Source organism: Ammodytes marinus, assembly GCF_949987685.1.
Source record: "Ammodytes marinus genome assembly, chromosome: 1".
NCBI classification, from domain to species: Eukaryota; Metazoa; Chordata; class Actinopteri; order Uranoscopiformes; family Ammodytidae; genus Ammodytes; species Ammodytes marinus.
The window spans coordinates 21,181,676-21,197,348 of NC_137230.1; the positions used below are offsets into that span (position 1 = coordinate 21,181,676).

The 15,673-nt window shown below is 41.3% G+C and overlaps 1 protein-coding gene across 1 annotated transcript; it reads left to right on the forward strand.

Moving 5' to 3' along the window:
* Positions 1 to 9,360: 9,360 nt before the first annotated feature.
* On the forward strand, positions 9,361 to 15,129 carry ist1 (IST1 factor associated with ESCRT-III). The gene is made up of 10 exons (XM_080032329.1): positions 9,361 to 9,466; positions 10,035 to 10,135; positions 10,280 to 10,460; positions 10,581 to 10,668; positions 10,781 to 10,864; positions 10,971 to 11,081; positions 11,176 to 11,376; positions 12,030 to 12,131; positions 12,729 to 12,774; positions 13,123 to 15,129. The coding sequence occupies exons 2-10, from the start codon at positions 10,048 to 10,050 to the stop codon at positions 13,287 to 13,289; spliced, it is 1,068 nt and encodes a 355-aa protein (XP_079888455.1). The 5' UTR covers positions 9,361 to 9,466; positions 10,035 to 10,047; the 3' UTR covers positions 13,290 to 15,129.
* Positions 15,130 to 15,673: the final 544 nt, after the last annotated feature.

A 15,673-nucleotide genomic window follows, 5' to 3' on the forward strand; every position in this document is an offset into this window, starting at 1 on the left:
TTTTTTGCTGTCTAGAACATTTTGCAGGGCGGTGTGGGCGTGGCCAATAACGTTCTGTAAGGGAACGTTCTCTCACTCACGGTGCTGAGCAGGTTTAGCCCAGTTCAGACCAAAGATTCACCACACAACGAGACGCAAACTAGAAAATGCTGCACATGCTCACAACGAGCCTGACTGGCAGTTCACACTGCTGCACCGGGCTGCACGGTAGCTGGTTTCCCTAGCAACGGTGAATGCTCTGGCACAGCTGAGAGCCGCAGCTCAGAATCACTTGCGGAAAGTAACTTAGCCTATTATTATTAGGCCCATATAGGTTTGCATTGCAATTAGTTATAGGCTATTTTTTCCCACCACAACCGCAACCTATTTAATTGAAACAGGTGTCAGTGTCACAATGAAAATATATGAAAATATCTCTGTCTCATATGTATTGTTATCTCTTAGCCTATTAGTTTATTACCATTGAACTTGCAAAACAATCTGCTATCTATTTTAGGCATATGCATTTTTAAATGTTTTTGAGGATAGGAGTGGGGAGAGAGAGAGAGAGAGAGAGAGAGAGGGGAGTCTGATTAACGTGAGCTGATGCGATATGCGGTTTGAATTAAGAGCACAAGGAGTAAACTCGTCAAATATAAAAAAGACAATCAAATGAGTTCAAACCAGCCGGCCAGTTGGATCCTAAGCATGCAGGCTAACGTTGTGTAGACGATCAACAGTGTGGAGACCCGCTGTTGAAGTAGCCTACGCTACAGGCAGCCGCAGAAACATATTCCCAGAAGGGAGTGCTGACAAAAAAAAAGCTCTTCCTGCACTTAAATAATAACTCGCTACATTGATAGCGAGTTATTGACCAATGACCAATGCAATATTGTTACATGCAGCGGTGACACATGCCGTATTGGTCTGATTATAAGACAGGGTTTCCCCCTGAGAATAGGTCGTAAAAAGTCTGGTTGTTTTATATTCGGGGTCTAATATTCAGCGTCCAGTTATGGACTGACCGTTACCAGAGCGATCATCAGCTGGGCCTATGTCCAACTTGTGTTTATTTATTTATTTTCGGGTGGAGCACGAGCTGCGCACTCAGATGCGGCCGGGACAGAGGTGTGTGCGCTTGGATAGAGAACGAAGTGACGAGAGGAAAAAGAGGCACGGGAAATGGCCAAAGAGCTCCACATCCCCCAGCACAGAATTCAAAGCCTTGACTTATGCCTCGTTTCCACCGAGTAGAGCGGGTCGGGTCGGAGCGGTTCGGTCCGGGTAGTTTGGCTTTTCATTTGCCAAAAGTTGGGTAGGGTACGGTTTAAGCGCACCTAACCGCTCTGAGCCGCTCCCGATCTCAGTACTCCTCCGTAGGGGTACTAGCGGCCTGAAAGCGGGCCGAAAATGCATGAGAAGGCGGAGCTACACACTGCCGTCATTTGATTGGTCGAAAGAATCATTTCCGCCATGTGTAGATCTCGGCAAGAGTGAAGAGAGTCTTGTGTTTTGGCGAAAATGTGAGCACAGCTCTGTTTATTGTGTGGTGTTTTTCCTCGTCAATAAATTAATCAGTTGGTTACACTGTGTCCCATAGTCACGTAGCTGCTGCAGCCAGCACTGTTCGCTCACTGTCTCTATGAGTTGCGCCGAGCGGTCTCTGTGTGTTTACGCCATAGATAGTAGTAAAATACACGCTCACAACAACACGGGGGGAATACATAAAGAAGCGGCTGGTTTGAATCATCTCCGCCGTTTGTAGTCACCTCGGCTAGAGTGAAGAGAGTTTTGGCGAAAATGTGAGCGCGGCACTGTTTATTGTGTGGTGTTTTTCCTCGTCATTAAATGAATCAGTTGGCTACACTGTGTCCCACTGCTACGATGTCACGTAGCTGCCGCAGCCAGTGCTGTTCGCTCACTGTCTCTATCAGTTGCACCTAGCCGTCTCTGTGCTCACAACACGGGGGGAATAAATAAAGAAGCGGCTGGTTTGACCAAGCAAAAACAAGAGACCGCTGGCTTGACCACAGTTGTTCCCACAGCCCGATAGTTTGACCCACATTCTGGCGTCGGCTATCGCAGTCCAGCCTAAACCCCGCCCTGTAAGGGTAGGGTCGGCGGTGGAAACAACACCGAGATTCTTAAAAGTGAGCTGTCCCGCTCTGAGCCGCTCCGATCCGACCCGCTCTACTCGGTGGAAACGAGGCATTAGGCTATGTTGCGAGTCGACGTGTCAGAGGCATGAATCGGCGCAGCGATCAACAGCGATTCTGCTGTGGCAGGCGTAGTGAGGAGAGCTTGCCAACTGTGTCGTCCTTTTACGCCCCACCTCTGCCATAATGTTCAGATTTAATAATTTGCATCAAAGCCCTTATAATAAGAATGAGAGGCTTTATTCAAAAGTTGTCAATGCGCAGGTGGACTGAAACTAACGGAGCGAGGCGGTTGTTTCACTTTGCAGTTAGTCGCGCAGTCAGTTTGGAGACATGTCTATGGGCAGAGATTTGTGTCAGTAGAACTTGAATTTGAATTGATCGACTTGAATATGAATTGATCAACCTGCATTTGAATTATTGATACTTGAATTCGAATTTATACACTTGTATATGAATTATCCATTTGAATTTGAATTAATTGTACTTGAATCTGGATTTTATTTACTTGAATCTGAATCAGTTAATATGCCAAATGACTTTCAAATAAAAATTCAAAATTCAAGTTTTCAAATTCAAGTAGAAAAAATTCAAATTCAAGTAGAAAAAATTCAAATTCAAGTAGAAAAAATTCAGATTCGAGTAGAGATGTGCACATCCGGGTTCTTTGAGGAAGAGCAATCGAGTGCAGATCTCTGATCCTAGGCTACAGCGTCCGGCGGGTGACCGTTGTTTAACGTTCAGGAAATATAAAGTCATAAATTAGTTTGTTTAATCATCATCTGTGTTTTTGACCTCTTGTTTTATAATTGAAGTATCTTTTAGAACACTAATCACGTTTGAGTAATGAAACTGAAAGTAGTTATAATATCGCCAGGCTATAGGCTATCAATGAAAACAGACGGTCAAACAGCGTCCAAATGAGCTAAAATCCTAAATAGCCTACAATAAACAGTAACATGGCAAACTTATTTTTAGGCAAGCTCTAATTCATTATTTATTCATTTTTTCACACGTTTACATGTTTAGAGGCGGAGGATTCCTCCGACGCTCTCTGTCCGGCTTATCAGACAGCACTCAGCTGTTTTTTGGAGCATTAAATGCTTAATTTCCTGCATTCTGGTGAATTTGTATTCACCAAACACCTTTCTTCAGTGCAAATGAACAGTAGTGCAAATAGACCGAACTCTGATGTGTGACTATTTATTCTTGTGCCCCGCTGTGATCGCTCTCGCTGTCATCTCTATAGCCTACTCTGGTTTGGTCGTGGCATCCTCGCTGCTGTCCTCGGCATTTGAGACGCAGCATTTATTTAATGCTCATAGTTAATCACATAGCCAGCCTAGTGCTGAAACGAAAACTATCAAGGCCGTGGTTTAAGGCTGAAATTATAACCGGGGCAGTGCACCTTAACGTTGTCGAGGGGAAGGCTTCCGCGATCTCCGTTAGTTTCAGTTTACAGCCGACAAAGTTACAATCACAACGACCGCATAGACAGCGCATGGACAGCGTTTTAATGAAGCCTCTCATTCTTATTATCATAAGGGCGTTGATGCAAATGATGAAATCTAAACATTACGGCGGCCCTAGTGGTGCGTAAAAGGACAGCGCAGTTGGCAATCTCTCCTCAGCACACTACCGCAGCTAAAAAGCCACAGTAAAAGTCGATCGCACAGCCGATTCCTGCCTCTGACACGTTGACTCGCAACATAATGATGCTATAAAATGAAGACATTACATTGCCTCTATTTTCTCTCCACACAAAGCGTTATCTCTCCCATTGCACACACGCATGCCCCGGCCTCTTCTGAGAGCACAGCCAGTGTTGGTTCCACCCGAAAAAATAAAATAAATACAACTTGGACATAGGCCCTGAAGCTGAATGACCGCTCTAGTAACGGGCAGTCCATTACTGGACGCCTAATACTAGACCCCGAATATAAGACGACCCGACTTTACGACCGAAGTGTTAATAGGCTATGTTCGCCTTTAGCCTACTTGATGCATGCGCGCTCACCGGCCGGCGGGGACACAATTCTTATCAGCGGTAACTTGGCACGATACCGGCACACACCTTGGAGGAGCAGGTGCGCAGGTGAACATTGCATCCTGTCAGCGCGTCTCTCTCTCTCTCTCTCTCTCTCTCTCTCTCTCTCTCTCTCTCTCTCTCTCTCTCTCTCTCTCTCTCTCTCTCTCTCTCTCTCTCTCTCTCTCTCTCTCCCCCCTGTGGTAGGGCTCTTAGCAGACGGAGGGAACGTAGGCTATAGTGACTATGTTGAAGTTATCTACTGCTTTGTGCCATTAACCTGGATTTTTAATGATAACCTAATGCATTAGTGCGCGCCCCAGCACTCTGAGTCTACCGAAGTGTGCATGGGAAAGCGGGGCACAAACGTGACCCTGTAGGACAGTTAAAGCAAAATCACTGCATAGAAATCTCCATCGGGATGTTTTTATCATTTCCTGATGATTTTACGTTTGCTTGTCCAGCTCAACTGACAGACAGCTGAGTGCTGTCTGATAAGCCGGACAGAGAGCGCCGGAGGAATCCTCCGCCTCCAAACATGTAAACGTGTGAAAAAATGAATAAATAATGAATTAGAGCTTGCCTAAAAATAAGTTTGCCATGTTACTGTTTATTGTAGGCTATTTAGGATGTTAGCTCATTTGGACGCTGTTTGACCGTCTGTTTTCATTGATAGCCTATAGCCTGGCAATATTAGCCTATAATAACACCCGCCGGACGCTGTAGCCTAGGATCAGAGATCTGCACTCGATTGCTCTTCCTCAAAGAACCCGGATGTGCACATCTCTACTCGAATCTGAATTTTTTCTACTTGAATTTGAATTTTTTCTACTTGAATTTGAATTTTTTCTACTTGAATTTGAAAACTTGAATTTTGAATTTTTATTTGAAAGTCATTTGGCATATTAACTGATTCAGATTCAAGTAAATAAAATTCAGATTCAAGTACAATTAATTCAAATTCAAATGGATAATTCATATTCAAGTGTATAAATTCGAATTCAAGTATCAATAATTCAAATGCAGGTTGATCAATTCATATTCAAGTCGATCAATTCAAATTCAAGTTCTACTGACACAAATCTCTGCCCATACATGTCTCTGTGTGTATCAGGGCTCGGGACATGCAATCGGCTCGTGAAAGCCTGTCCCCTCTACAACGTTAACGTGCAGGAATCCCCGGTGATCATTTAGTATTAAACCACATAGTTTTCCTGCACGGCGGCTCGGCGAGGTCTCACTGTGTGAACGTCACCATCACAGTGTTTCACCGGGGTGCGCGCTGCTCAGACGAGGCTTTGAGTGTAGGCTCAGGCGCAAAGAGACAGTCTGTATCTCTTGCGCGGCTCCAGATATATTGATTTGTTTTTAAGAACGTGTGACGTCCCAAGCCTGTGATGTAAGCCAAAGTTCGAATCAGACATTTTCAAATGGCCGTCTCAATGCATTTTAGAACGGAGATCCATCGCGTGACGTCCCAAGCCTTTGCTCGCTCTAAGCCAAGGCAACATTCGAATCAGGATTTTTCAAATGGTCGACCAACTGACATGACAGTATGTTTGCGGGGGCCTAACAGATATTCCTAAAACCTTTCATATACATATTAGCACTGATTTTACTCCCCAAATAACATAGTTACAAGGATTTAGTGGATTTGGGTTGCCAGGGCCTTTAATGGCTCAGCCAGGCAAGTCAGTAGCATCTATTAAATGTGGCAAATATCAGGTACAGTTAAATCCATTAAGTAAAAACATTAAAAACTCACATTGGTTTATTTCACTGTACACTGTCACAACAACTAGTGGTGATGTATTTAGATACCTTACACATGAACAGATAAAAGGAACGGTATACAAAAAAAAGTCCTTAAGTCATGCTATAAAAATAGACATGTACAAATTCAGAAATATTGGGAAAATGTTCAAAAGGAAAAAGAATAATTTATGCAGACAAGACCCTGTCAGAGTTTTATATTATTATAGGTATTATTTTTTATGATTATTATTTAATACGTAAACAGCATTAAATATTGTATCTAGTGGAGGTGGAAATTATTGTGTGGGAAGTTTTATTCATTAGGGAGAATTAATAGCAATTCCATTCAGTGTTGTTTTCCTGAATCATCCAAAGATTCTCTCTATGGTTTCTACTTTTATGGATCAGCATTGACTAAATGTGTAGTAAACAAGCTCATTAACCCTTATGCCCTGTTCAAAAAAAGTTACACTGGGTCCGTTCGGTACATTTTGTGTATTTTGACCTTCAAACTGCAATAAAATTATGAAAGATACATTTTTTTTCCCAATTTAATTTTCATTTTTTTCATGAAGGGGTTGTTGTTCAATGTATGTTGTGATTTAATTAATCACAATTAAAAATTAACCCTTTAGATGCCATTTTTGATCATATACCACCAACTACTTTTTAGAAAAATACACAAAAATTCAATAATATATATATTTTTTTAACTTTGATTATTATTAGTATCACCGGCTTACCCATCTGAATGATGGGTGAAAAAATTGACTTTGGTGCATTTATACTTTTTGTATAATGTCAGATTGAATCAAAAAGTTACACTAGTCTGTTCGGTACATTTTGTGTATTTTGACCTTTGAACTGCAATAAAATTATGAAAGATCAATATTTTTTCCCAATTTTTTTTTCACTGATTTCATGAAGGGGTTGTTGTTCAGTTTAGGTTGTGATTTAATTAATCACAAATCATGTGTGTATGGGTATGTGTGTGCAGGGCCGCTGCTACGCTTTTGGGTGCCCTAAGCAGAAATTGTCAGTGATGCCCCCCCCCTCTCCCCCCCCAAAGAAAAAAAACACCCAGAAGCTCGCGTCCGCAGGGCGCGAGCGAATTTTTTTTGCCATTGCAAGATCTCTGCGACTGCTTTTTGGCACATTTGCCAGCATTTACTAACAGAAAGAACAGCTTAACTTGTGAAAAAACTGCCTTTGCAAAGGAATTGAGTGATAGGATCATAGACTGATTATGAGATAATGGGCCCCTGGGCTTACACTCTTAAAGGGCCCCCCACTTGTCCCTATCCAGTCAGGTACACTGAATTTTCTACACGGATACATACAATTAATGGCAAAAACATATTAAGGAAGTCAGTGTTTCCCACAGGATCTTGGGGTATTGTTGGAGGGACCCTGTACCTTGTTGGGGGGTGGGTGGAATTTTTTTTACCTTTTTAAAGTAAAATGCATCAATCTGGTGCACTTTGTGAGGAAATTTTAGAGACTAGAGAGATATCAAATCCTGAGATGCAGAAGGAACATTATTTTTCAGATTTTTCTTAAACAGGTAGCACTCTTTACTCTGCAACTGTAAAAACAGTAGATTGGTCTGCAGACCCATGTTCTATGATGGAGGGGCCCATTTCAACAGATAAAGGGTGGATATGAACAATTTAGAATTCACACATATAAAGTTTATTTGTGTATGTGTGAGGGGGCCTTCAACCCCCTTAGACAGAGCTACTAATGCTGTTGTTTTTAACTTGCTTTTGTATTTCTCCCCTACTAGTTGAGGGGCCCATGATGATTACTATCTTGTTACATTTTAATGAGTACTTATATTTAGGCTATTCCTTTTTGGACCCTGTTATTGACATCAGTGACTGAGCTCTTTGACTATGCAACATGAAAAGTTACTATCAGTATCTCTGGCTAAGGGCCCCCTGAGCCCTTGGGCCCCTGGGCCTGTGCCCGGTGTGCCTGTGCAGTAATCCACCCCTGGATAGGTTACACAATTAAGAAAAAACAACGATGGGCCTGTTCATAACTAATTTATATATTTTTTGTAATGTAATGATTATCATGAACTTTAAAAAAAAAAACTATTTTGGGGGGCCCCCGGACCATCTCTTTTTCCTTTTTAATTAAAAAAAAAAAAAAAAAAAAAATTATAATTATAATTTTTTTTTTTTTTGGGGTGCCCCCCCCAGGAACTTGGTGCCCTACGCAGTCTGCGTACTCTGCGTATAGGGAACGGCGGCCCTGTGTGTGTGTGTCGTGTGTATTATGCCAGTCACACAGGAGACCAGTGCTCCCTGCAAACATGGCCCCAAGGGAATCAGCCACTGACCCATTTGCCTTGCCTTCAAAATGACTGCAAAACATTATATAAAATGGGGCAATTTTTTTATAGAGCTTATTTTTACATAACTTTATTAAGTTTGCTAGAGAGAAATGGGAAATTCCAGTAAAAATATTTTTTCACTTTAATTTTAAGGTGGCGCTCAAAAAATCTCGTTATAATGGAAGTCAATGGTACAAATTGTGTAGCGAACAGACCCAGTGTAACAAAAACATCTCACACAGTCAAAAATGCAACCCCAAATACACAAATCTCCACCAGCAGGGCATAAGGGTTAATAGGGTTTGACTTGATCTCAAACCTGTTTTTGTTTATGTTTAGAAAGGTTTGGAGTTTGATTTAAATTTAATTCCATATGTATTGTCATTAATAACTACATACTGTAAGATCTTCCTCTTTGTGTTTTGGTTCATTTTGAGTTATTTTGTAGTGGTTTTATAATGTAATAATAGTTTTGTTGTGAGTTATGCATTTAGTGATAGAAAATAGTGCAACAGGAGGGAGCAACATGGAAGAAACATTCAAACATAATACATGTGGGAATATCGAAAAACCATTTAGTGTAAGTACATTTCTCACAATGATTAAGATGTAAATATCATTATTAACCCCTTAAACAGAGTTAAGACCATAGATAGCAGATACGACACACACACACACACACACACACACACACACACACGCACGCACACACACACACACACACACACACACACACACACACACACACACACACACACACACACACACACACACACACACACACACACACACACACACACACACACACACACACACACACACACACACACACACACACACACACACACACACACACACACACACACACACACAGGGACCATCCCAAAGAGGTGAAGGGAATTTTGTTTTCGCTGCTGAAAACAGAACATAAAAAGTGCAATATTTCTCTCTGAAACTAATGCTAGAGGTAAATCAATTGATATTGTATAAGTTATAAATAGTACTATGATCTAACCTATGATTGACTTGCTTGACTCCTGTTTGACCAGTGTATTTCCCCTTGGTATGAAAACCACGCCCCAGACTAGAAGAAACTCCCCTGACGTCACTGAAGATCATTACGGAAGTGAAGCAGGCGACGAAACACCAAACACCAACACAGACAGAAACACAAATAAGTTGGTTTGCACGCGTGACAAACATTAACAGGTGAGTTACTTGAGCTTAATACGCGATTCATTGCTGATAAAACGACCCAGCCCGTGTATCTACTTGTGTTTGATAAGTTTGTTTTGATTTTGCTGGCGTTGAGCTAGGTTACGTAGCTTAGCGCAAACGATGACAGACCGTGACAGACAGAAGCCTGCTAACAAAGCAAAGGCTAGCTAACATTCATGTTCGGAAACACCGGGTAGGATTTCAGTTGGTTAAGTTAATATACTTATTAAAAATTAAACATAGGAGGATGTTAATTATAAAAGTAGCCTGGCATGTCGCCGCGTTAGCTGTCCGTCTCGTCAGGCTAAATGCTAACTGTTTTGAGCCGTTAAACGGACGTAGGTTTTGTCAGTGAGCCAACTTAATGTTTTCTCTGTGTTTGTGTGTATTTTATTGTTTTGGAGTTAAACCTGTGTAAGTCAATTCTGCTGAAAGGGGATCGGTCATGCTCACATGATTAAGTGAGTCACTGGATCAGAGGTGGGGGCGAGGTTACATGGCCTCTCAGTTTTAGTTTCGAGTGACTTGTGCTCTCATGCTCTCTGTCCTGTTCACACAGATAGTCTGTCATCATGCTGGGAGGAGGATTCAAAGCTGACAGGCTGAGAGTCAATCTCCGACTGGTCATCAACCGATTCAAACTCCTTGAGAAAAAGAAAAGTAAGTCCTGGGGCTGAATGAAAAACAACCAGTGTCCCACTCTCATACAGAAGACCAGTGTGTGTGTGTGTTATATTTTTCTGATCGTTCAAGTAATGAAATTTTATCATTTTCACACACCCATCAACCTATTTTAAAACGTAGCTGAGCTTGCTCAAAAGGCGAGGAAGGAGATCGCAGATTACCTGTCATCAGGGAAGGATGAGCGGGCACGGATCCGCGTGGAGCACATCATCAGAGAAGACTATCTAGTGGAAGCCATGGAGATCCTGGAGCTTTACTGTGACCTGCTGATCACTAGACTTGGTCTCATTCAGTCCATGAAGTGAGTAAACCCACTCATGCACCGTGTCCATCTGAGCGGAATGTTCAGGTGTCTCTCTCTCTCTCTCTGGCTGTCATTGTGCCATTTCCTTGTTAACCCCTTTTCTGTTTTTCTAATAAGGGAACTGGACCCCGGCTTACAGGAGGCAGTGTCCACCCTTATCTGGGCAGCGCCTCGTCTCCAGGCAGAGGTGACTGAACTAAAAACTGTAAGTACTTTCTAGATTATTGCTGGCGGCATTCCTAACCATATTAAAGTTTTGCTCATTTACTCCTATCGGGCCAGCCTTTGCCCCCTTATCTCTGAATGCTTAATTTCAGGTATCTGACCAGCTATGTGCAAAATATAGCAAGGAGTATGGCAAGCTGTGCAGAACAAACCAGATTGGTACGGTCAACGATAGGGTACGCAACCTTTTTTTTTCTCTCTGTGCCTGTTCAAAAAATGCACCAACCTTTTAGCCTTGTCACTTTTTAGCTACATCTAATCAAATATCTGATGTGTTGATAGCTGATGCACAAACTGAGCGTGGAGGCCCCTCCCAAGATCTTGGTGGAGCGCTACCTGATAGAGATTGCCAAGAACTACAACGTGCCGTATGAACCTGACGCCATGGTCCGGGTAAGCGTTCAAAGAATCTATTATCATTCACCATTAACAATGAAGTCTTACGTTGTTTTTACTTACTGGTTCATCCACCTGTGACTCTGCACAGCCCGAGGTGTGTCCCGGAGAGGAGGCCGACCTGATTGATGTGGACAATGACAAGAAGTTTGGCGGAGGAGGAAGAGGTGGAGGTGGTGGTGGTGGTGGTGGTGGAGGAGGAGGTTTTACTGCTCCCATGCACATGCCCATGCCCATGCCTATGACTATGCCCATGCCGTCAGCTTTCGACTATCCACCTCCCAACGGAGCAGTAAGAGATTCCTTTAAGAGCTTTCCTTAAAGACACCATTCTGAGTGGTTTCATTGTGACTTTATGCATTTAGTGATGCAAAAACATTAGAGTGCAATAGGAGTGTGCAACATGGAATACATCTTCATTCACAGTATATGTTGTCGATGGACCAACCATGTAGTGCAATAACGTTGCCAAAATGCTTCAAATGTCATTCATTATTAAATCCTTAGACAGAGTGCCCAACCCCATACAACAGAGGTAAAGGGAATTTAGTTTTTGGTGCTGGAAATCCCCCCAAAATTACCCTTTGGAAAAACTCAACAGCAACAATATATTTTTTCATTAACAATGTCCAGGTCACTCAAAGTTCTCCACACACAGTTCTTGTTTTTTTTCTCTTGAAACCATTTCTAACAAATGCTGCCTGCTGAGAGGTCTGTGGATTTTCCTCAGTGATTTGATGATGAACGTCCCTCACGGTCCATTGATTTTTATTGCGATTTAAGACATATTGTGATTATGTGATAAAGATGGTTTTATGATAATTGCAGCCAAAATGTGATGCATGGCCAATAACTGTACTTTGCCATTCTTGCTTTGGATTGAAAGAGATGAACATTGTACATGTACTGTAGGTGTCTTCCTCACACTACCTTGTTTTCCTCCAGGGGCCGTTTAATGCTCCCATTGGAGCCTACAGCAACTTCCAGCATCCCATGGGAGGAGGGCAGCCCCCTAGTCTGCCCACTTTTCCCCCCACATATGAGTCTGTAAGTGACCAAACCCCTCCCATCCATGCCCCCTTCCTGTCCCCACAGATGGACAGACGGACAGAGCAGGGCACCACTCAGGGAAGAGCAGTTCATTCAGCTTGCTTACAGTTTTTGCCTAACATCTACTTTTTTTGTAACACTATTTCTCAGAGTAGGGCTAGATCGCATTACTTTGTTTTCTCTTTAATGTTTATTTTGACCATTATGGAACATTTAAAATGTGACAAAACATACTTGGCAATGCACATGATTCTGATTCTGATTCTGATTCTGCTTCGGTTGTGCTAATACTATAACTACTAACTTTTTCTTGATGAATTGCTCTGAATTGGATTATAATGAACAGATTAGAGAGAGTTCAGGCCAGATTAGTCCTAAAACCAGTTTTTGTCTCACACTAAAGGTGATGGTTTCTTGAAAATACCCCATATTCTTCCATTTTACTTTACTTTTCTTACTGTTTTTCACTTCTGCACCTTCAAACGCAATTGTGAATTATTTCTCAAACTACTAATACTCAAATATACACAATGTTATTATAATTTTCATTGTTTAAAGATGACTTGATCTCTTACACATGGTCCTGTGTTTCAGATTGATGACCTAAATGACAAATCTTCTGTTCCTTTCCAGGCCATGGGTGAGTTATGCCAACAATTGACAGCAGTTAAAGGATAAGGCTGAGGATATGTTATATTTTTTTATTCTCCACAATTCCAATGAAAAGACCAAAAGCAACACTGCTTTAGTCATTGCTTTCTGACTTCCCTAACCTGTCTGCAGCACTTGACCCCAAGTACACAGCTTTTATTCTTATTATATATTTGTATTTCTTTACCAAAATAAGAGTAAATAATATATATTCTTAAGCCTTTATTCCTCACTGCTTGTGTGAAACTCACAAAGGCAAACTCAACTTAAATTTAAAAATAAATTGCATGATATACTGCTGCATAAATGAAAAAAAACTCAATCTATTACTGTTCAGGTCCTGGCCCTTCATCTAAGAGATTTGACGACAACTCTCTCCCAGAGCTCCCCTCTGTTCCTGACACACTCCCCACATCCTCCTTTGGCGGAAACACCACCACCTCGGATGACATCGACTTTGACGATTTGACACGGCGGTTTGAGGATCTGAAGAAGAAGACCTAATTGCTTAGAACACTGGTCTATACACTCCCACATAAACACACATACACAGGCCTGTTTTGTCACCTACGCGACTCAGAACAGAGAATGGAAAGTGTAATCAAAGGCTTTTAATAGTTCTCCCCCTTCCACCAGGAAGTAATCTTACTTAGCTAATAAGCATACATGTACTCTTACCTCATTTATATAAATATGACCATCTTACTGAGGGTGTGGTTGCTCACTTGACCTTGTCAGTTAGCAGATGTTTTATTTCTCTTTGCTTTGGTACCAGCAAGCACCACATATTAACATTTCTTTCTATAGGGCAAATTATATGAATTTTTACATACAATCATGTGGGTGGTGACCCCTGTTCACTCCTTCTCATTTGAAGTCTCACCAACTTTTAACTTTTCCCATTTGTCTGAGTGATTTACCGTTTTATCTGACTTAGATTTGAACTGTTGCCTTTTCCGAATTTTTGGTCCGACTCATATTTGCAGTACATTGTCTTGATTGTACTTGCCACATGCTGTCTGGCTGTATGATATTTTTTTGCAGTCCTTTCTCAGACTGGTCAAACAAGCCTAACTGGCCGCCCTAGTTTCGCTGGCATTCACACTAACAATGGCTACGGATTGTTTCCGAGGCAAGGTTCCATTACACAACCATTTTTTTCCCATCAAGTAATCAGAAGAAATACTTTCTGTGTCTTTTGCACTTACAGAATGCAGTCTTGTCACTGTGGAAAGGACATTTAAAAAAGTTCTAGCTTAATTTATACCAGGATAAAAGGTTAAGGTCAAACCCTTCAGCCTCCAGGAAAAGCTTACAGTGACATGTCAAACTTGTTACAGAGATGATAGGGGCACAGAAGTAAAGTGATAAAAACATTGAATGGAAATCTGTAATATAATACATTTACAACAGGATAGATTTATTTACTCCAATGATTGATCTGTTAAACAAAAAGAGTTTGGTAGGAGAGAGTTTAAGTTTGACAAATCTGTTTCTATAAACAATATATTTTATTATTTTTTGCCTCCCATCCCTTTTCGAAACGTCAGTTTTACCAAAAAACCTGCACTTTCTTATACTTGTAGTATTTAATATACAAGCAAAATGTGTGCACACAAAAACAGTCACACAACAACCTGATTTGATTATATGTAAATACTGAACCTAGAGGTTATTGGTTTGTGTCCTCTGTGAATGTGTGTGCATGTGTTTTATACCGTTTGTGCACCACTACATTTGCCTTAGTTTCCATCTCTCATCAGAGGCCTTGCCAATCTGTAATAGGGTTATGCATTTATCCATAAGGACTTCCAAGTCTTTGTTGATTTCTTTTTACTTTTCTTTATTTGCTTTACTTAAAAGCAATTATCTCAAAACCTTTTGAGTTGAAATTTGTATATTGTTTGGGGAAAAAAACATCTGTTTATCTGTACTTATATCAAACGTAGATGTTTCTGTTTCCTGTGGAGGAGTGGAAGTGAGAGGGTTTTGTTGTCATACAGACATGACGCATTGCTGTAACCTAACCACACCCGGCTCTGATTGCATGGCAAATGGACGGTGGCCTTGAATGAAGTGATTGAGCAAGGTCTGGAAAGCACGTCGAAAAGCTTTCCAGCCCGGCGATCGATGCCGTTAAGTAACAGTGTTGGAGAAAGTAGAGAGGGATTATTAACACTACAGAACTGTGATTTGCTCACTGTCTTTTCTATGTTGAACTGTTCTTTCATGTGAAACCTAGAGACGCAAAATGCTGTCTTGTTGCAAAAGACACGTCAAGAGGGTTTTTTTCCCACTGTATACTAAAACAACAATTTAATAAAGGATTATTTGGAACATGAAATGTGTAATCTTTCTTATCGCTCACAGCACTTCCTCTGCTTTACAAAGCTGTAATGACGATTGGTAACCAGCTGGGGTCCTCAGTGTACAGGTAGAGAGTTATTTCTATTTACCTTATAGACCCCTTACCGTGTTTATCAACACGGCGGATGCGCGCGCTGCATATTTGCAGAAAGAAAAATTGTTTGGCTGGTTGCCATGGTTACCCGTTTGGTTATATTGCAGTTGCGGTGTTTCTTTATAGGTCCATGGTGCTAAATAGCGATGTTGTCAGCTTACTAAAAAACTGTTTATCAGCGAGTGATAACATTGGTTATGCGGAAACATTAACACTATTGAACGAGATAAGTCTTAAAGGCCTACTTCACCGGTTTGAATATGAAGGTGTAGGCTATTGAATTCTGAGATCCTATGTAGTAGGCTATAAATGTGCAAAAAAAATTAAAATCGGTTCATCCTAGCCTGAGAAAAGGCAGAAAGAGTGTTTTTTTTAACCCTATACTTCTCTTTCTCGTGACATCACAGAAAGAGAAATATTGGGTTAA